At 60.8% G+C, this 19647-nt stretch overlaps 3 protein-coding genes across 9 annotated transcripts; 1 reads left to right on the plus strand and 2 right to left on the minus strand.

The window, feature by feature from the left end:
• Positions 1 to 7: 7 nt before the first annotated feature.
• PARD6A (par-6 family cell polarity regulator alpha) lies at positions 8 to 2125 on the minus strand. The gene is made up of 3 exons (XM_029204203.1): positions 1756 to 2125; positions 1159 to 1381; positions 8 to 921 (listed from the first exon to the last, which is right to left on the minus strand). Exons 1-3 carry the CDS (start codon positions 1816 to 1818, stop codon positions 167 to 169), a joined length of 1041 nt encoding a protein of 346 aa, XP_029060036.1. The 5' UTR covers positions 1819 to 2125; the 3' UTR covers positions 8 to 166.
• Positions 1516 to 5712, plus strand: ACD (ACD shelterin complex subunit and telomerase recruitment factor). 2 transcript variants are annotated; one of them, XM_029204151.1, is made up of 13 exons: positions 1516 to 1667; positions 2592 to 3078; positions 3161 to 3294; positions 3447 to 3540; positions 3627 to 3703; positions 3814 to 3858; positions 3972 to 4006; positions 4169 to 4320; positions 4399 to 4495; positions 4578 to 4664; positions 4857 to 5230; positions 5347 to 5438; positions 5519 to 5667. In XM_029204151.1, exons 2-13 carry the CDS (start codon positions 2980 to 2982, stop codon positions 5595 to 5597), a joined length of 1365 nt encoding a protein of 454 aa, XP_029059984.1. In that variant the 5' UTR covers positions 1516 to 1667; positions 2592 to 2979; the 3' UTR covers positions 5598 to 5667. The 2 variants fall into 2 exon arrangements, with proteins under 2 accessions (XP_029059984.1, XP_029059991.1); XM_029204158.1 differs by lacking the exon at positions 1516 to 1667 and having other exon boundaries at positions 2478 to 3078; positions 4399 to 4480; positions 5519 to 5712.
• Positions 5671 to 18365, minus strand: CARMIL2 (capping protein regulator and myosin 1 linker 2). Of its 6 annotated transcripts, XM_029204132.1 has the most exons (39): positions 17974 to 18354; positions 17624 to 17718; positions 17480 to 17530; positions 17182 to 17244; positions 16958 to 17082; positions 16738 to 16829; positions 16463 to 16533; positions 16275 to 16348; positions 16055 to 16130; positions 15876 to 15964; positions 15660 to 15754; positions 15495 to 15581; positions 15302 to 15414; positions 15110 to 15187; positions 14903 to 14979; positions 14693 to 14797; positions 14438 to 14507; positions 14204 to 14285; positions 14009 to 14105; positions 13870 to 13927; positions 13587 to 13759; positions 13231 to 13393; positions 13049 to 13150; positions 11553 to 11681; positions 11360 to 11473; positions 11033 to 11193; positions 10870 to 10957; positions 10539 to 10691; positions 10353 to 10419; positions 9649 to 9884; positions 8693 to 8793; positions 8247 to 8610; positions 8038 to 8160; positions 7103 to 7139; positions 6889 to 6960; positions 6544 to 6765; positions 6306 to 6386; positions 5915 to 5992; positions 5675 to 5836 (listed from the first exon to the last, which is right to left on the minus strand). In XM_029204132.1, the coding sequence occupies exons 1-39, from the start codon at positions 18011 to 18013 to the stop codon at positions 5724 to 5726; spliced, it is 4215 nt and encodes a 1404-aa protein (XP_029059965.1). In that variant the 5' UTR covers positions 18014 to 18354; the 3' UTR covers positions 5675 to 5723. The 6 variants fall into 6 exon arrangements, 4 of the variants coding, with proteins under 4 accessions (XP_029059957.1, XP_029059965.1, XP_029059940.1 ...); XM_029204124.1 differs by having other exon boundaries at positions 5671 to 5836; positions 6310 to 6386; positions 16275 to 16533; positions 17480 to 17718; positions 17974 to 18360; XM_029204107.1 differs by having other exon boundaries at positions 16275 to 16533; positions 17480 to 17718; positions 17974 to 18356.
• Between the last annotated feature and the right edge of the window lie 1282 nt (positions 18366 to 19647).

Consider the following 19647-nt stretch of genomic DNA (forward strand, 5'->3'; position numbering starts at 1 on the left):
GGAGGAGGCTAGGGCTGGGAAACAGAAGGACCATAACTGCATTTGTAGAAAACCTTTAATGTTCCCCAGACTGAGAGGGCCCCATGAGCAAGCTAAAAAACCCCACTGGGGAAGTCCCTGCCATGTCCCAGCAGCCGGGAAGGGCAAGGGGTTGCATCTTTGCCTGTCAGAGGCTGAAACCACTACCATCTCCTTGAATGCTACTCTCCCAGCCAGAGCTGGCCTGCTCCTTATCATCCAGGGAGGGCAGAGAGCTGCGGGCATCAGGAAGTAGGTGGCTTGGGCGCAGGTCCCAGCATGGAGGCCCCTGAGACAGCCCATTGGAACAGGGAGGCTCGCGGTTCTCAATGATCAGATCACTGCTGTCGTCGTCGCTATCAGGCTCAGCAGGCCCAGGCCCAGCAGAAGGAGGCCCTGTCAGACGCCCAGATGCCCCACGCACCACATTATTGCGCTGATTGGCTGGCTTGACAGTGACAATGAGGTTGTGGCTGTTCGCGACCATCATGTCTGTCACTTGGTCCAAGGTCTTCCCAGCTACCTCAATGCCATTGACCTCGAGGATCTCATCACTGACTGCCAGCAGCCCTGTACTCTCAGCCAGGCCCCCTCGTACCAGGCGGGAGATGAAGATGCCTGGAACCCGTTCCAGGCCCTGGGGAGCTACGCGCACACTCATGCCATCTCGGATGTAGAAACCCAGGGGGCGGTCGGAACCATGCTTATGCAGCCGCACCCGTCGGTGGGTCTCAGGCAGTAGGTCCACATCTATGACTGAAGAAACCTGGCGGAAATCATGTGGCAGGCTGATTAGCAGGGGTGGCCGCGTGCGCAGGGATGCCACTGGCCGAAGTAGGAGCCCTTTCTTGCGCCGCTGCAGAGAGTTGGAGGCAAAGGCCAGGCCACTGGAATCAGCTTCTGCTGCAGGAGAGGGGGACGCTGAGATCAGAGACCCTGCTTTCCCATTTGGGCCCTTTTCCATCAGGCCAAGGCCTGAGGAAGGGGGCACTGTAGCTACTTCCTGCCACTTGGAGGTCAGGCCAAGGGCAGGGACTGCAGAGGGTGAAGCCTGGGCACACTGGGCATGGACTAACCCTTCTAGACTTGCCCTGTCACCCTACCCCACAGAGGCTGCCCACTGTACCCCATCCTCCTCACCCCGCTTCTGCACTAGCAGGCGCAGCGGCGGGGGCCCACTGGCCAGGGCCCGGCGCAGGCTGTCGTCGTTGGTGAGGGGCAGTAGGTTGCCGTGAGCATCCGTATAGCCAAGCAGCACGTCCAGGCCCGGGATCTGGTGTACCGCACGCAGCAACCGAGAGAACTCTTGGAAGCCGCTCACCGAAGCGCGGGGCAGCGCGAAGCGTCGGAACTCGGCATCAAACTGGAGGCCGGGGTGGGGGGGCGGGGAGGGGTTAGGATGGAGTCCGTGCCCTTTCTCACCACGGGTCCAAAGGTGGCAGGGGTGAGAAAGACGGGGGGGGGGGCTTCACAACAGCTGCAGCCTTGCACCCAGTACAAGGGACGCTGTCCAAGGTCTTCTCCCCGCCCTCAGGTACCCAGGCCACAGAGGGACTCTTGAGGCCGACAGTAGAAGGAAGGAGGATGGATGGGGGAAAGCGAGAAGAAAAGCCGGAGAATGGGACGTGGAGGATGGAGGAGAGAAAAAGGTGGGGACCGAGGAGTCAGGAAGGGGAGAGTGAGGGAATTGCAAGCGCTTAGGGCCGAGGCCGGAGCCGGGGCTGGAGGGGCCCTTACTTTGCTCTTCACCTCGACGATGCTGTCGGGACTGCGTGCCGGAGTCCTCTGCGGCCTGGCCATGGCGGGGCCAGGCGGGCCGGGGATGATGCCCCAGGCGGACCGCCGAGGCGCAGGTGCACAGCCCGGCCGGCCCGCGCCGCCCCGCCCCTGGCGGTAGCACTCGCCCCGCCCTCCTGTCCGGACCGTGACGTCAAGAGGGCAGCGACGGGGAGTTGAACGCGGAGTCCACGTTTCCTAGGAAACGGAGATAAGGGTGGGAGAATCTTTGCGTCCTTCTACGTCATTACGCTACGGTCCCCGCGTCCCGGGAATCTGGGGGAGGGGCTTGGCCAATCCGAGGGGGGAGAGAGGGAAGTATTTGTTGAATGCTGTGTACCTTTTTGTAATTTATCATGTTAATCATTTTTAAAATTAATTTTTTTTTGGCTGTGTTGGGTCTTTGTTGCTGGGCGCGGGTTTTTTTCTAGTTGCCGCAAGCGGGGGCTACTCTTTCGTCGCAGTGGGCAGGCTTCCCATTGCGGTGGCTTCTCTTGTTGTGGAGCACGGGCTCCAGTGGTTGTGGCACGCGGGCTCAGTATTTGTGGCTCACGGGCTCTAGAGCGCAGGCTCAGTAGTTGTGGCGCACGGGCTCAGTTGCTCAGCGGCATGTAGGATCCCGGACCAGGGTTCGAACCCATGTCCCCTGCATTGGCAGGCGGATTCTTAACCACTGCACCACCAGGGAAGCGTGAATGGTATATACTTTTATTTCCACTGGCCTAACAAGACTGCGCATTTTGTAGATGAGGAAACTGAGTCACAACAAATAATTGCTGAACTCCTTGGGGTCACAGGCGTTGAAGTGGCTTTGAGCCACCCACTCGGACCACCCTTGGCTGGAGCCTCAGGCCCCAGATCCCTCCCACTCCATCGGAGCCAGCCCTTGGCCCCTTCCTGCCCAGTGCCACAGGAGCCTTGAAGAACGGCGCAAACGCCCGGCCGCTGCTTGGAGAGATGCTCGGGTGAGAGTAAGCAGGACAGCATACAGTTGAACCAACACGGGTCTGCAAACAACTTCCCGAATAGGACGCGCTCGTGCGCACGCGCGGGCACGCTCATGGGCGGGACCTCGACCTCAGGTCCCGCCCAGCCGCCGTACGTTTCCTCTTCCGAGGAGAGGCGGGGCCGCAGCGCCCGCGGGAAACGCGGTCCCGGTTTGCTCGGCTGGCAACCGCGGCGGGAATGGCAGGCTTGGGGAGTCTGGTCCTGCGGCCTTGGATTCGAGAGCTGGTTCTAGGGTCAGAGGCACTCTCAAGCCCGCGGGCGGGGCAGCTGCTCAAGGTGAGTCCCCACCCCCTTCTCAGGGCCCGGAGACCAGTGCTGGGCCCCGTGCGGTGGGTTTGACGCAGGTCGTCGCCGTCAGGTACTGCAGGAGGCCGAGGCCCCGGGCCCGTCCCGCGCTCCCGACACGTCTGAAGGGGCCACGCTACTTGTGTCTGACGGGACCCACAGTATTCGATGCTTGGTGACGCGGGAGGCTCTGAACGCCTCGGACTGGTGAGAGAGGTTCCGCGGAGCCTGGGAAGATTGGAATCCGGTGGGAGACCACGAGCCTTGAGCCCGAAGTGGGCGGGTTTCAGGCGGGCGGGCCCCAGGCGGGCGGGGCAGTGTTCAGGCAAGCGCGTTAGTGAGGATCGCGCTCGCTGCAGGGAGGAGAAGGAGTTCGGCTTTCGAGGGGCAGAAGGCCGGCTGCTGCTACTGCAAAACTGCGGGGTCCGCGTCCAAGTCGCCGAGGCAGGCGCGGTGAGTGTTGAGGCTGGCTTCGGTGGGTTACTGGGCCCGACTTCCTGACAACTCCTGAAACCCGGTCCCTGAACTCACTCCTCCAGCACGCGGAGTTCTACCTCCAGGTGGACCGCTTCAGCCTGCTGCCCACGGAGCAGCCCCGGGAACGGGTGACTGGTTGGTAAGTGATGCCTCTACCCTCCAGCTGTACTCCCCACACAGGCCTGGCTGGCGTTGGCATAGGCCTTGGGCTCCTAGTTATATTGACTGCCTCCTACTTCTCCTTCCCAGCAACCAGGACCCGGATGTGCGGAAAAAGCTCTATGACTGCTTGGAGTGAGTTTGGGGTTGGGCTCTTGGGTCAGGTGTGGTTCGGTCAGGGAATGGAAAATCTGTGTTATCAGGTAGGCTTCAGGATTTTTTCTCAGGCTTGTTCCCTCTTTCTCTAGGGAGCACCTTTCAGAGTCCACCTCTCCCAGTGCAGGTACTTATAGGGGTTGGCCAGTTGCCCATACTCCCTGTAGAGTGATCTCTCCAGCCATCAGCCCCCTGCTTCCTTAATAAGCTCTTCTCCCCCCTCCCCCCCCCCCCCCCCCCCGTTCCTCTTCTTTGAGCTTCAGCCCATCCCCGGGTCCTCTGTCCCTAGGCCTTTCACTGTCCCAACTTCTGGATGAGGTAGAGGAGGACCAGGAGCATCGGGGGGCGCTAGTGAGCCTGGCTGAGAGCTGTCTGATGCTGGCAGGCCCTTGCACAGCACCCCCCCTCACCCGCTGGGCGGCCTCACGCTGCAGAGCCACGGTCAGTCTGGGGCTTCTCTTGGGAAATGTCGGAGTGGGGAGTTGGGCAAGGGCCAAACTGAATGTTCTCATCCTACAGGGAGAAGCTGTGTACTCTGTCCCCAGCCTATGGCTGCACATCTCTGAGAATGACCAGCAAATCCTGAGCTCTCTGGGCCCAGGTCAGAGGGCACAGGGTAAGGAGGACTGGAGAGGTCAAGAGGGGAGTGCCTGCATGCCCAGTGCCCCCCGTGCTGATAAGCCTCCCCTGACCACCAGGCCCTGAGCTACCCCCACCACACCCGGCTCTACAGGACCTATCTCTGACTCTCATCTCCTCTCCTCCTTCCTCACCCAGTTCCTCAGGTAAGCTGGTGCTCAGGCCCCATGTTCTTGGTGCTGTTTATCAGTTAGATGCCTGGGCAACACAGGATGCTGTGAAAGGGTGCACAGCTGGGTGGGGAGGTGAACACAGTTCCTGCAGGCCTATGTTCACAGGTCATTCAGCTAGTCTGAGCTGAGAGGTCTGTGCCCATGGTGAGTCCCCTTCCTCCTCAGGAACCCCTGCCCTACCCAGCCACATGCTGTCAGAGGAAAGTGGTGCCAGTATCAGCCTTCTACCTGCCTTGCCCTTGGCTGCTGCAGACCCAGCGCAGAAGAGCAGCTCCCAGCCTCTGTCAGCCATCTGCTCAGCCCATGGCCCCCTGCCCCCCAGTTCCCCACACCCCAGCCATGTACCCAACTCCCCACCCCTGAGCTGCACCCCAAATCTGTCACCCCTTGGCCATGTCCCCAGTCTACACCAAGCCCCTGTAACCATGGCCCAGAGGCCTAGTCTGGAGTTCAAGGAGCTAGGGTTACCCCGTAAGACTCGGCAGCACTCTCCAAGGACAAGAACCACCAAGGAAGCCCTGGAGTCCAGCTCTGTCTGGGTGAGCATAGCACCCCTTACAACTGGAGAGTAGAATGGGGCTGGGCTGGGGGTAGCCTTGGATGAGGTTAGGGGCCTTTTTGGCCCCTCTCCAGACACAATACCCGCCCCCTTCAGGACCCCGCAAAGAGGCATCGTGACGGTTCTGCCTTCCAATATGAGTACGAGCCACCCTGCCCCTCCCTGTGTGCCCAGGTCCAAGCTGCCAGGTGAGTGCCTGGGGGTGCCCCCACTCTCTTGGTTACCCGTCCCAGTCTCCATTGGCCTACAACCATGGTTCTCTTCCCAGGCTCCCTCCCCAGCTTGTGGCCTGGGCCTTGCACTTTCTGATGGAGCCACAGCCAGAGGCTGAACTAACCCAGGTGTGAGGGGTCGTAAGCACGTGGGAGGATGCGTGCACGGGTCCGTGCCTGGGGGTGGATAAACAGGGCTTCACACCAGCTTCCTTTTAAGTTTTTTAATAAAATAATCTCATGCGGCAGGAAAGGAGAAAGTCAGGGGTTGGGGCCGCCGCCTCTTTGGTCTGTGGCTGGGGATGGTGGGCTCCGCTCAGGGCCTGAGGGCTCTGTAGACTGTGGGGGTAGAGGCTCGGCTCCAAGGCCAGATCCTGCACAGGGAGAGAGGAAGGGTCAGGACTGGACTGAGCAGGCCTGCCGCCCACCCAACTGGCTCCAGCCCCCTTTACCTATGCTTGGAGATGGAGGTGCCTCAAGCTTTGGCCTGCGCTTGAGAACAGGTGAGCGCTGCAGCCGCCGGGGCCGTTCTGAGGGATACAGAAAGACTTGGGGAGGGTTGCTAAGGGCTTGCTGCCTGTCCTCGACCCCCACGCACACTTGCCTTCAGAGCCTCCCCCTTCCCCAGCATCCTCCCACCCCTGGCAGAGGTTGCTTTTCTGGAGGTAGAAGCCAGGGCTAGTAGGAAGGGCTTCTCAGACCCTTGCTCCTGGCCTCTGGCTCCCTGATTTCTCAACCCCTCACGCCACTGGTGGCCCCCTCCGAGGACCAGAGCCTCGAAGGGAGCCCCCCCTCCCCCATCTCCTCCTGCACTCAAGCACACATGGAGGTGTCTCCCCTCACCAACAGGGGCCTGGAGCTGGTCCTCATGCACAGACACTGCTCGTCGACCCGCCAAGAGAGGCCTCGGCCTCAGCTGGCCATCTGGGGGAGGCCAGGGTATCAGGGTATGGTCCCAACATCTGCCCCCCGCTCCAGCCCTTGCCTCCCACCTTCAGGGTCTCCAGAGGAGCTGAGTTCCCAGTAGGGACTCCTCCAGGCCCTAGCCCAGTATTGGGTGGGGGCTAGGGTACCTGCTTACCTTCATTCCTGGAGCCTAAGCAAGAATCCTCTGGGAGGCCCAGGCTGTCTGGGGAGGGGCTGGCTCTTCGGAGGCTTGGGCTGGGACAAGGGGAGGGGGGGCCTGGACCATCCTGTTGACCCCAGCCACGGCCCCTGAGCTCTGCATTCAGCTGCTGCCCTAGTGTCTTCCAGGTGGCAGACTCGGGCCCCTGGCCCCCTGGACCAGGTCTGCATGAAGGGTCTGCAGGGAGAAAGGTGTCAGCCAAGACCTGGGCCAGGCGTCGGAAGTGAACCTGACCAATGGTTTGATCCCCTCCAGCCTGTCCCTGCATGACCCCCAACATACACAGTGGCCCTCACTCACCAGCAGACACAGAGTGGGTGCGGGACTTGATCGAGATGGGAGGAGCCTCTGTGGAACTGTCCATAATGTCACCTGCAAAGGCAGGGCTAGGGGCTTAGGCTTAGTGAGGGGAAGAAAAACATGGCTATTCCCACTCTTCTGCCAGGGAGAGCAAACCCCTTGGGGTCTATCTCCTCCCCAGAAATGTACTGCACTAGCCCAGGGTCCCACTTACCATCCGAGCCAGCCTTCTTGATCTCTCCATCTTTGCTCTGTAGGAAATAGGGAAGTTAAGCTTGATCCTGTCCCACCCTCGTGCTAGCTTTGTCCTTTTATTCATTCTTGTTATAACCGCCACTAAATGCCCACCGTGGGCTGGGCAAGAACATGGCAAACCCAGTCCTGGTCCTCTTGGAGCTCAGTCTGTGATGGTGGACAGTTAACACACAGAAACATATGCAAGCACAGACACAGAAAGTAATTTCTTAATTCTGTGATTCACTTTCTATACCTTAATGTTTCTAAATTCAAGCTGAGTTTCACTTCATTTGTGTTTCTTATTTTCCTGAAGTTATTAAAGGGATAGTCCGTAGGGTGGTGGTTCTTATTAGGAACTGTGATCAGAGAGTGGCATTAGCAGGGGGGCCATGGAAGAGAGTGAAGGAAGGCCCACAGGGAAATACAGGGATGGATGAAGAGGGACCTGGTGTAGCCCATGGGTGGGGATGAAAGGCTGGAAGTGGGGCAGGGAGGAGTTCCAGACAGAGGAACCTGTGTAGAGGCTCTGAGATGAACCGGGGTTGAGAGCAGTGAGGCGAAAGCAGTGACCAGGGCTGAGACCCCACTGGGCCTTGAGGCAGGATCAGGAGTCAGGGCAATGTCTTGAGGGAGGAAGCCCCTGGAGGATTTGCTATTTCAAATGCAGATGGCAAAGCCAGATGTCTGTCAGATCATCTGTTAGACCATCCACTTCAAGGAGGAGGTATCAGTGGCCTGGGTCAGGGTAGAAGCCAAGAGAGAGAAGAAAGGTTGACTGATGACTTTTGTGGGGAGGGGAAAGAATCGACAGACCTGTCATGAGTCTCCTCCTGGTCACATAAATCACCCACATAAAACGAGCTACGTGTCACCTGCCTCCTCACTTCCCACGTGTGTCCCTTCCCAGCTCACTTGCTTCCTCTTGCCTTCGGCACTCCCGCTGCCTCTGCTCACGCCGATCCTCTGCAGCATCACTTGTACTCGCTGTTCAAAGGTTGGGGCCAGCTCTGTGTCTCCCCGCTCCAGGGGCTGCTGCTGGGGACAGAGATACCTGAGTGGGGAGAGAGCCCACTGCCCTCACTGTTCCTGCAGAGCCTTCACTCCCTGTCACCAGGCCTCACCTTGTCAGGTCTGGCACCCAACGTTGTCTCCTCCTCCTCAGCAGGTAGCAGTATCATGGAGTAGGCCTTGCTTTCCCGAGTGTACCGAGGCCGACTCCTGCGGGTAGGGTCGGGGCTGCTGGTGCCCCCCTCAGCCCCACCAGCCTCCTCACCACGGCCAGGACGGGCTGGTGGCCGAAGCAAGTCCCCAAGTGTGGTTTTTCGAGAGCGGGGAGCTGCCCCAGGGCTGGTCTCTAGATCAGGCCGTGACGCACGTGTTGAACGAGGCTTCTTGAAGGCAAAGAGAGTGCCCAGCTTCTTTCGAAGTGTACGGGGGACAGGGGTGGTACCCCCCTCGGCTGCCGGGTCCTCCTCGGGGGCCCAGCTGTGGGGACAGCTACCAGTAAGTGGGAAGGCCCATGGAGCATTCCACCCTCTCCCACCCCTTGCAATTGCCCCTTACTCACAGGCGATCCTGATGGATCAGCCTTTTGGAGAAGAATTCCTCCACGCCCTCGTCCACACGGGCACTGAGCCCATTCCCTTCCTGCGGCAGGGCCGGGGGCACCTGAGGAACACCACAGGGTTAAGGCTCCAGGCTGAGTGCAACTGTGACTTCTCTCCCCCTTCCTTGTCCAACGGCAGGCTCTGGGCAACTCCAGGACTTGGGAGCTGCAGTGACCCTATAGGGCTGCTGACACAAGCTCTCCCACTGTGCAGCTGGGGGGCAGAGATGCTGGTTTCACGTACCCCCCCTCGCCTGTAGTTGGCCCTGGACATAACCAGTTCACACCCATGCTTGTCCCACAGAGTATCCTAAACACCCTGAACCACCTGGTCACCAGCAGGCTAGAGCCCACGCACCCGCTGGGTCACACGTTCCCACTTGCCACCCCCTCTGCTCCAAACAGTTCCCTGCAGTACCCTCCACCCCACCCCACCCCGCCTGCTGCCGGCTCAGCGGCGCCTGCTGCTGCGTCAGACCCTCTGGGGGGCCTCAAGCCGGCTCCTCCCCGCCTCTGGCCCCGTGCCCACTGCCCGCGCCAGTACCCAGCCCACACACACACCCGCACCGGACGTGCAGTAAACGCAGGATTGTCCCCACAGCCAGGGGCCCAGCATCTTTCATTAACCCCGGGGGAGGGAGGATAAGACAGACGCCCCGGGCCTCTCGCACATCTACCCATGCAGCGGCCAACCTGAGGCACAGTCCTACACCCAAGCGCTCCCCCAACAAAATCCACACACTCGTGACCCTGCATGAGCATGGGGTGGGGGGTTGGCCAGGAAGAAGCCAGAACTCGGCAGTATGACCAGGTGGTCTTGGGCACCCACCTCCGTGCCGGCCATCACCCGTAAGGCGCGAACGGGCGACTCGCGACCCCCCATTTCACGAGCTCTGGAGTGGGGGTAGGGCGCTCACCTGGGGGCCCCCCGGCGGCGGGCGGTGGTGGTGCTGGCGTCGTGGCCGCGGCCGGGCCCGGGTCGGATGGCGCAGGGGCTGCCCGGCGGGTGGCAGGTCCATGCGAGGCAATGGGCCGGCCAGGGGCCCAGGGGCGGCGGGGCTCGGAGAGCCACGAGCAGATGGCCCCGCCTGCGGCTCTGCATCTTCCCCCGGAGCCGCCAGCTCGGGCTCCGGCTCTGGTTCCTCAGCAGCACCTGAGCGGAGAGCACCAGAAGAGCACCAAGCGCCAAGCCCAGGGAGGTGGCAGCAGCGGCGCTAGGGCGGCGGGGGACCCGCCCAGGGCGCGGGGAGGGGCCCAGCTACGCTGCCCGCCCCCCCCCCCCCCCCCCCCCCCCCCCGCTGTCCGTGGTGCTGAGCGCGGCCCCGAGCGGCGCGCGGCGCCGCCAAGCATGCGCATCTTGGGGGTAGGGAAGGGGTGGGGGGGGCGGGGAGGTAACGAGGTGAGAGGAGGCTGTGTCCCGGCCCTAGTCTGCTCAGGTCCCACCTTGTGCTAACTGACCACAGCGGACCCCAACTTTGCACGCTGCACGGGGGTCCTGGCCCAGCCCACTCAAGGGTCAGGGAGTTCCCGGGACAGGGGTGAATGTATGTGTCCAGGTGTCCAGGTCTAATGGAACTTCAGCCCAACCTGAGTAGCTCTCTTTCCCTGGGTCCTGACTTACTGTGAGTGGAGGGGACCAGGTGAAGACAGCGGTTGGATTCAGGCCACTTCTGTGGAGGACTGTCATCCTAGTGGGGAAGACACAAACTCAGCCTGGGGTGGCGGGGAGCTGCCTCCCCTCCTTCTACACTCCAGAACAAGATGGGAAGATCTAGGGTTCTAGGCCCAGAGTTCTAGGACCACCTACCTTCTGTTCCTCTTCATTCTCCTTTTCCTTCTCCTCCTCAGGGAAGAAAAGACCTTCCAATTCCCCAGGCCCAAGGGGGCTGGGCTCACCTCCATCTAGTGCCGGTATGACAGGGGGCGTTGCCTCTGTTGCCTGTTGAGCCAGACTCTCCACCTGCAATACCAGGCACCCCAAAGATGGGAGGCAGGGCCTCAGCCATAGTCGTATCAGTGCAAAGGGAACCCTGAAATACCCCTGGGCTATCTGACCCCAGAAGACATTACAGAACCCCTGCAAGGCAGTGGCTGTGCATGTGCGTGTGCATGTGCGTAAGCACGCAGTTCCTGCTCACCAGCCGATCCCGGGCTGCACTCAGACCCGCAACAGCCTGAGCCACAATGCTCTCTGCCAAGGTCCCTGTGACTGACAGGCGCATGTCCCTGACGGCAACAGAGGGCAAGGGTTAGTGTGCTGTCTCTACCCAGCCCAGCCCAGCCCAGCCCTATCCAGCCTACCTGAGCCTCGTGAAGGCATCTTGCAGCAGGTGCTCTGGGAGCAGCTCTGGGAGACCCCTTGAGCCTCCCAGGACCCCCTCTAGCTGCTCCCTCCACCTGGGTCCCTGCAGCATCTGTGGGCAGAGGCTCCTTGTGGTGTCCAGTGTGGTCTGAGTGAAGTCCTGGGCAAAGGTCAGAGCATGGTGAGGGTGTGGCTGGGGCCCAGACCAATTGGCTTGAGGCTCCAACCCTCACAGAACATTGACTCAGGGGATATCACAGGCAAGCCTATGGATGGGGGTCAAGCCTGAATATGGAGGTGGGGCTGGGGCAAGGGCACTATCTCACCTGAATGTCCCGGCGGCAGACCTCGCCCACCTGTCCCAGGAGGCCCTCCAGCTTCTGCCGCAGCTGCCATTGGTGGCTTGGGGAGCTCCCAGCCTCATGTAGAATGGGGAGAATCTGGAGGCCATGGAGGAAAAGGAGTTGCAAATTGACACCTAAGAGGGGAAGGGTCCTCGTAGTGGGAGGGGGTGCTCACACTGAGAGAGAAGTTGGCGTTTTGGATGGCATCCTCGGCCTGGTGCACAGCAGCTTCACCCTGGGGCCCAGCCCCACAGCCCAGCAACTCCACATGCTCCTGCACCGACTGACATAGTTCATTCACTTCCTGGAGGGCAAGAGGAATCAGTCTCAGCCTGGTCCCCTCCCCATCCCCTGACTGCTTCCTTCCCAAGGTCTCCAACAGGGTGAGTGAGGTCCTGAAACTGATACCATCAGGACAGCCACTTAGGGACCCTATCTGTTCAAGGAGGGAGAGCAATGTCTCCTTTAGTTCATTGTAGGTACTTTATATATACTTCCTAAGTGTCCAGAATGGGAAGGAAAAGAGCTGTTAGTCATGTCAGTGTTTTAGAAGCTCAGTCTGTTCATCATCCAGCTAGAGGACAGATTGAGGGATGAAGAGAAATGGGAGTGAGGAGTCATGGAGGAAGGATCAGGGGCAGAGAAGGATGGCTGGGGTGGGAGTAAAGAGTGGTGTGTTTGAGAGAGTCGGTCAAGAGGCAGAACCAAGGAGGTCTGTGGGGGCTTCGGTGTGGCCAAGAGAGACATGGACTGAAGCTCTGTCCACAGCACTTGGTGGGTGTGGGCACCAGTGAGATTGGGCTCCAGGGTAGAGAGAAGAGAGAGATGTGGGAGACGATGAGATCACTTGAAGACACAAAATGTGAAGCCCCTGCAGGATGTCTGGGTCACGATGCCTGGGCTCTGGAGCTTGGGAGAGAAGTGGGAATTGGGAATGGATAGATGGGGAACATCTCACCAAGACAAGGTAGTGGAGGGAGATGAAGCCAGAAAAAGGGTCACTGGGTTTGGCCACAACAAAGGTCAGTGGAGAGGGGAGGGAAGCCCTGTGAATAGGAAGTCACAGGTGGGGCTACAGTTGGGGGTGGAGAGAAATGATTGAAGATTTTAAAATACCTCCTGTCTTTGACAGGGGAGCCTATTTAAATGCTTTAAGGGAATTCCCTGCAGTCCAATGGTTAGGACTCCACACTTCCACTGCAGCAGCCCCAGGGTCAATCCCTGGTCCAGGAACTAAGATCCCGCAAGCTGTGCAGAGCAGCCAGAAAATAAAAAAATAAAAATAAAAGGTTTGTAGGAGATACACACTGTAAAGTATTTGCATAGGTGACAGGGCATATTGCTGGCAACATGCTCTTAAATAGCTCAGGACAAAAAAAGTTCTGTGTGCTAGTCTTGTAATTTTTCTGTAAGTTTAAAATTAGTTCAAAATTAAAAGAAAGAAAAAAAATGCTTTAAAAAAGCAACTAGGAGTGTTATTTGGGGAAACTATTTCAAGAGCCTTTGGCTCCTCTGCAGATCAAGGAACGGGACTTGTCTGGGATAGCAGGATTCAGGCACCATGGCCCCAGGAAAGTCAGAGCCTCAGACTTATGGAGGCTCTCAGCTGCCACAGCTCTCCCCATCCCCTACCTTCTGTGTGTGCTCAACGTCGAGGGAGGGGATTCTGACCTGTTCGGAGGGGTCTGACCCCAGACCTAGTGGCTTCGGGTGGGAGGTGCAGTCAGTAGAAGCGTGGTCTGCGCGGTTGTTCCGCAGGAGACAGGCTTGGATCTGGGCACAAGAGATATTGAGAACTGGTGGGGGGTGGGGCCAAGGCACAGAGGAGGGCGGGGAAGAGAGGGAACCCCCACCTGATGCACCGCACGTGCTGTCAGTTCAGGGCGGCTGCGCTGCGCCTGGGCCACATCGTTCAGTGGCAGAGGCATGGCCTTCAGGCTGCGGTTCTGCTCCAGGGCCTGTGCCACATCCAGCAGGCCCAGAGCAGACGTGTGGTTCCGGTCCCAGACCACAGACCTGGGCCGGGCCAGGGTTCAGTCGGGGGTGGAGCTCTGCAAGGCCCCACCCAACCCCGCTTGCCTTTCCATTCGTCTGGAGCACCCCTGCGCTCCACTTGCTCCGCTTCGTTCAGCTCTGCCCCTTAGCCCAGTAAGCCCCTCCATACACGCCCTCCTCCCCCATTTGGTCCCATCCCTCTGACCCCGCCCACCGGAGCCTCGTGTTGACCCGAAGCGCCTTGGCCAGCATCTTGGCGCCGGTGTCCCCCATGGCGTTGCCGCTGATATCCAGGGCTGTCAGGTTAGGATTGGCGCCCAGGGCCCGGAGCAGGACGCTGGCGCCCAGTTTCAGTCGCGACTCAGCCACGGACAAAGACTGCAGGGGCTGGGGTTAAGAGAAAGCCATTTGTGGTTGGAGTCAGGGGTCAGCAAGCAAGGCAGGTCAGGGAGCAGGGGTCCATCGCCTGAGGATCCTGCATGGTTCTGTGAACTCACACAGTCGTCATCCTGCATGAGCTGAACAATCCGGTGCAGGACGTCGTCCAGGGTCTCCCTGTGGGCAGGGGCAGCGGTTGGCGAGAGACCCGGGTGGTGGGGTGCTGTTGGGAGGCCCAGGAGTGAGATGCGGGCTCACTTGCACCGGACGTTGAAGTTCCTTCCAAGCGCCACGTGTCGCAGGGACCGACTCCTCCCGATGGCCAGCACCAGAGTCACCATGTCTGAGCCGAAGCCTGGGGGTGGCTCAGGTCAGGCACAAGGCGAGGCTGCGGGAGTGGGAGGGGTGGGAATTTGGAGGATGATGGGAGGATGGGTTTCTGGGCAGCCTCACCATTATCTGCCAGATCCAGGGAGCTCACTGCGCCAGCGTCGCACACTAAGTCTTGAATCACCTGAGCGCCGGCGGAGCGCAGCTGAAGGTGGAAGGTGGAATGCGCTCAGGCCAACAGGCCACAGGTGGGGAGGATTAGGCCCTCAACTGCCCAGCGCTTCCGCCTCGCAGCCCCAGCCCCACAGCCAATGTGTGGGCCCACTGCCCGCTCTCGTCTCTGGGCCGGGCGCTCACCTCACAAGCGCTGAGGTCCAGGTGCAGGTCGTCCATGTGTGTGTTGAGCGCGAGGCCTTCCAAAAGCGCCCTGGGAGGGAATGTCACAGGGGGTGGCGGGAGCTGGGAACAGGGGCCCTAGAGCGCGAATAGCAAGAAGGAAGGGCCAGGATGCCAGGGGGGTCATGGGTGCGATACGAGCGGGGTGAGGTGCTGGAGGCCAGGCCTGGTGGTGGCCGCACAGACGGGGGCCTGGCCGTGGGCAGGGACACTGACCTGAGAGCGTCGGGCGGCAGTTTGCAGCCCGCCAGGCACAGGTACCGAAGCGTCCCGGCGCGGCTGAGGAAGAGCTGCAGCGCGTCCGGCGCAGCCCTGGACTTCCTGGGGCGGGGAGCGGGAGCATTTGGCTTCCTGGCGCGGGAAGGCGGCTCCCGGCAGAGCCCCACCCCCGCCCCGCCCCGCCCCGTCCCGCCCCGTCCGCCTTACGTGCGGGAGAACACGTTCCTCGAAGCGTCGAGGTGTGTGAGGCTGGCGCAGCAGCCGCGGGACAGCGAGGCGAAGAGCTGCGGGAGGAGCGTGTGGGCTACACTGGCCGGGGGACTGAGCCCCTTCCCGCCCTGCCCTCCAGTCGACCCTTGGACCTCAGGCCTTGCCAGCCCGACAAATCATCCCCCCCACTGACCACCCCCTCACAGTGTCCAGGGCGGTGTCAGTGCCTGCGAGATTCAGGAACGTCAGAACATTAGGACGGCTCAGGAAACTATAGAGGCCCTGGTGGGAGGATGGAGATGGGAGGGAGGGAGTCAGGGATCACCCCACCAAAAGCTTCCTGACACCCCACTGCCTGCGGCGCCCCCAATCACCGCCCTAAGGATGGCCACTCACCCCATTGTCCTCCGAGGCCCCCAGTGCCCCGGGATTCCCAGAAAGGTCCAAGTGGGTTAGGGCAGAGTCAAAGGCTGCATTGAAAGCCAGCGCCCGGCCCAGAGCCCTCATTCCTGGTGGTGGAGGAGGGGCTCACAATCAGGCTGCCCCACCTCCCAGCTCCACCTCCCCCAGCCATCCTCAGCCCACCTACCTCGCGGCGTCAACCCAGTCTGTGCCAGGGTGAGTCTTCTCAGGGCTCCAGGATGATGCTCTAGGTGTCTGCTGAGTGCAGCCACGCCTGGGGGATGGGGGCAGCCATATGGGTCTCACCTCCTCCAGCGCCAGCCCCCGGGGGGTTCCCCAGGCTCAGCCGTACCTCGGTCATCCAGCACGTTCCCCGCCAGGCTGAGTTCCCGCAACCCGGAGCTCGTGTGCCCTGCCAGGGCCTGGGCCAGTCGCCGGACAAAGTCTCTGGGGACCAGACCCCAGATGTGAGGCTCTGACCCTGGATTCCCAACTCCTCCCCAGGCCACTAGTCTCTCCATCCCAAGCCCCCAGACTCCGCTCCCCAATCCCTACCCTGTGCCCCTACCCCCTCAGGCCACAGGTCTCCAGCACCAGCTCCTCCAGGTGGGATGACTGACTCATCATGTGCAGAATCTGTTCCAAGACCTCAAGGCTCTGAGAACCAGAGGATGGGGGGCGCTCAGTGGGCTACACCCCGGCCCCCAGGCCACGCCCCCACCCCCGCCGCCGCGCCTATGCTCTCACCAGCTTCATGTCCACGCAGGAGAGGCACCGGAACCACAGGTTGTAAGACAGGGCGGCCACACTCAAGGCCAGGTCCCTGGGTGGAAGAAAGGGCAGGGGCAGAGCTCAGGGCCCTCCAGCCAGATCCTAGGCCCAGCATCCCCCCTCCATGGAGAGGCTAAGGCCCAGGAATGTGGGTCATGGAATCTTCCTCTCTTCACAGACCTTGCAGGCCACTCACCGACTTCCCAGATGGCTGAAGTCGCCTAAGCTGAAATGGCGGCAGCCCTGACGATGGTAGATGGTGTCCACATCCTGGGTGGGAAGAAAGTACCTCCAACTTACTTGGGACACAAGGCATAGGGAGGGACTCAAAGCACATGGGGGATCAGATGTCTCCAGAGCCTCCAGAGAGGGCCCTACTCTCACCCACTGAATCTCCTCTCGGAAAGGGAAGCCATTGTAGTCACACAGAGCCTCATATGTCTCCGAAAAGCCACCTGAGTTGGTACCAGGGGTGTGATGGAGCAGGGGTGGGGGAAAGAGAGAGACAAAAGGTCAGAGATGGAGGAAGATCAGCCCGAAACTGGGTAGTGGCTGTGCCTTGAGTGGCTCTGTTCAGTTTGTGAGACCTCCAAATCCAGGGGTCAGGATGCAGGAGGGGGTAGGCTGAAAGCCCTGTGTGGCCCCACCTTGGCCCTTACCACAGGGGCTGCTGGGCGAGGTGGCCTCTGAGGGGCTGCTTCTCTCCAGCCGAGCCAGCATGGAGGGGGGCGTGGGCCTCCGGAATAGCTTCCTGAGGAGGGACATGGAGAAGGGGGCAAGGGACTTCTAGGCCCTGGAAGTGAGGTCACCCACTGCGCCATCCAGACCACCCCTTGCTGCCCTCCTTCCCCGCCAGCCCCCTCAGTTGCTGGGCCTCACCCAAGGGTGGAGCAAGGGAAGACTTTCCTGATGGCAGCAGCGATGTGCTGGGCCAGCTGTTCCAGGGCAGCCACACCAGGAAATTCCAGGACCAGATCAGGCAGGGACTCCAGCTCAAAGGTGACCTGGGGTGGGTGGGGCAGGGGCTGGGCTCCAAGTGTGGGGCAGGTTGGGGGGAGGGGAAGACCAGACTGCAGGCCCTGGTGGGGCACTAGGGGTCTCACCTGAGGGGGTGTCTCCTGCAGCGCCATGGCCTGGACCTCCAGGTAGCTGAACGTGCAGTCCACCTGCGGAGCGCCTGGGTCAGCCTGGACTAAGGCCTGAGCCCCACCCTCTTGGGAGCCCAGTCCTTTGTGCAGCCTGGATCTCAGAGCTGGACCTGCCTACACTCCAGTCCTGCCTGCTCCCGGGAGCCCAGAGCTGTTGGAAGGGCAGAGCCCGCAAGGACACCACCACAGATGCAGCCCTCATCAAGGAAGCTGCTGGAGGGCAAAGGGGTGGCAGCTGGGCCCTGGGACTCACCCTCAGGGGAAGGCAGGTGTGGAGCAGGTAGGCTCTCCATCGCAGCAGTGCCTGAGGGGAGAGAGTGTCTGACACCCTGGGCAGGGCAAGAGCCTCTTTCTGCCGGGGCCCCAGTGGCCCTCCCAGCCTCTGCCCCTGCCATACCAGGACATGACCTTGCTCAGCACCCTCCCGCTCTGGCAGCCAGGTTTTCAGCAGCAGCTCTGCCTCCTTGGGCCACAGGAACCTGGTGATCTCGCCTGTGGAAGGGCAACCTGCTGGGCAACTGGTCCTCCCATGGAGGTCAATTCATGCCCACGGTCTGTATCGGGCTAGGGGGCCTGGGCTCATCTCTGGGCCAGCGAGGAAGGAGTGGAGTGGATTTCAGCCGCCAAGCCCTCCCGAGGAGCAGAGGGAACCGCTTGCCCGGTGCCACGAGGCGCTGGGTGGGCCTCTGCTTTCTGGGGCCGCTCTGCTTCCTCCCAGCCAAGAAGGCGACAAGGGCCAGGGCTTACCTCGCAGCTCGCAGGATATGCCGTCGGGGGTCGGGGCCATGCGGCCGGCCCGGCGGCCGGGTGGCCCAAGGAGCTCCGACGAGAAACGGTAGCGGCGGGCGAGCACAGGAAGCCTGGGGCCTCGGCGCGCACTGCAGCCACCTGCTCCTCCTGCAGCGGAAGGTAAGCGCCGCTTCCTGCCAGGCCGCCCCCGACCCGGCTCCTCCCTGCCAGGCCTCCGCGGGCTGGGAGAAGTCGCGCGGGTACGACGGTGTAGGAGGGGGGCAGATCCCAGCTGCCCGCCCGCGCCGTCGCTCAGGAGCTACTCCGTTAGGGCAGACCTGGGGAGGGAAGGGAGAGGTGTGGCCGGGAGGGTCTCGCGTGTCGCGTGCCTCTTTCGGTTCCTACCCCACTACTTCCACCCCGCGCCACAGTCCCCGCCGCGAGCACCAGGGGGCGCTGCCCGCTCGGGGAATCTCTGCGGCCCACCTCGGTCCGTCCCCTCCAAAGCCCAGCGGGGAAGATGGACAGCACTTAGGACGCAAGGGGCGTCTGTTCAGAAAGGAGCATCGGATCCCTCCTAAACCTGGAGGGCCCTATCTGTTGCTCCTAACCTGGAGTCCCTCAACCCGTCGGAGAGTCACAAACTGTTGACAGGGTGGAAAAAACACCAGATGGGCCCCACAGCCTTCTCTGTGGCAGAGGTTCCTTAGCTTTCATCAAGTTCAAGCTAGGTCAGGGCCAGAAAATGGGGGTGTACCATCAGGGGGCAGCCAGCCCCAAGGGCTGCAGGGAGGGGTGGAGTGACTCATGAGCAAGGCAATGTATGTGTGTGGGGGGGTCCTCTCATGTCTGCATTCTCCCTGAGCTGGAGAGTTTGAGGAGGGGGGAACCACTAGGAGAGAGGCCTAGGAGGCCATCAGGTCATGGGATGCATGATACCCTATAAAAGACCAGGGACCTAGGGACTTCCCTGGTGGTGCAGTGGTTAAGACTCTGCGCTCCCAATGCAGCGGGCCCGGGTGCAACCCCGGGTCAGGGAACTAGATCCCACGTACATGCCACAACCAAGGAGCCCGCCTGCTGTAACCAAGACCCGGTGCAACCAAATAAATAAATAAAATAAATATTAAAAAAAAAACCAGGCACCTAGATTCCTGAGGGTTCAGAGGAGGGGATTCCATTTTTTTCTTCCATTAGTCTAATTAAACTCTATGAGATAAGGAACAGCCCTCTACCCTGCCCACAGCTCAGCCAGGCAGAGGTGAAACAACCTGAGAGGAGGTGAGAGACACTGGGCAGTCTCTTGGTTTCTTTCCCATCTCCAGCTACCCCTCCTCACCTTGAGGCCTGGAGGCAGTGGGAGCATTTTCCAGTCATCTGACTACCACCATCCCCCACAAAATCTCATCTCCCTTTGCTGAGGTCCACCATAGATTAGGACAAAGTAGAAACTGAATAGTAACAACTTGGAGGAAGCCCCCTTCCCTAAAGCAGCAGGCCCAGGTGTGATAGCCCAGGGCTGACAGGGCAAGACTCAGCCGGAGAGGGTGCTGAGTTCCTGCCAACAGAGGTGAGAGGATGTCCTGCTCTGCTGCCTCCCAACTTGAGAGAGAGTTCAGGTTAAGACTCTCACAAGAGACCACACAGAACCCACCAACTGCTTCTAGGGTGTGAGCTCAGTAGCTCTCACAC

The sequence above is a fragment of the Monodon monoceros genome, unplaced genomic scaffold, assembly GCF_005190385.1.
Source record: "Monodon monoceros isolate NGI ecotype Baffin Bay Population unplaced genomic scaffold, NGI_Narwhal_1 Super_Scaffold_10, whole genome shotgun sequence".
Lineage (NCBI taxonomy): Eukaryota > Metazoa > Chordata > Mammalia > Artiodactyla > Monodontidae > Monodon > Monodon monoceros.

Excerpts from the sequence above, each read along its gene's own strand:
- PARD6A (XM_029204203.1), bottom strand. The coding sequence starts at position 1,818 with ATGGCCAGGCCGCAGAGGACTCCGGCACGCAGTCCCGACAGCATCGTC. Across the intron at positions 1,382-1,755 it reads TCGTCGAGGTGAAGAGCAAA|TTTGATGCCGAGTTCCGACG; the intron begins GTAAGGGCCCCT and ends CCCGGCCTCCAG. Across the intron at positions 922-1,158 it reads CCTGCTAGTGCAGAAGCGGG|CAGAAGCTGATTCCAGTGGC; the intron begins GTGAGGAGGATG and ends CCTCTCCTGCAG.
- ACD (XM_029204151.1), top strand. The coding sequence starts at position 2,980 with ATGGCAGGCTTGGGGAGTCTGGTCCTGCGGCCTTGGATTCGAGAGCTG. Across the intron at positions 3,295-3,446 it reads GCTCTGAACGCCTCGGACTG|GGAGGAGAAGGAGTTCGGCT; the intron begins GTGAGAGAGGTT and ends CGCTCGCTGCAG. Across the intron at positions 4,007-4,168 it reads GTCCACCTCTCCCAGTGCAG|GCCTTTCACTGTCCCAACTT; the intron begins GTACTTATAGGG and ends CTCTGTCCCTAG.
- CARMIL2 (XM_029204107.1), bottom strand. The coding sequence starts at position 18,013 with ATGGCCCCGACCCCCGACGGCATATCCTGCGAGCTGCGAG. Across the intron at positions 13,928-14,008 it reads AACTTCAACGTCCGGTGCAA|GGAGACCCTGGACGACGTCC; the intron begins GTGAGCCCGCAT and ends CCCTGCCCACAG. Across the intron at positions 6,766-6,888 it reads CACCCACTCTGTGTCTGCTG|ACCCTTCATGCAGACCTGGT; the intron begins GTGAGTGAGGGC and ends TTCTCCCTGCAG.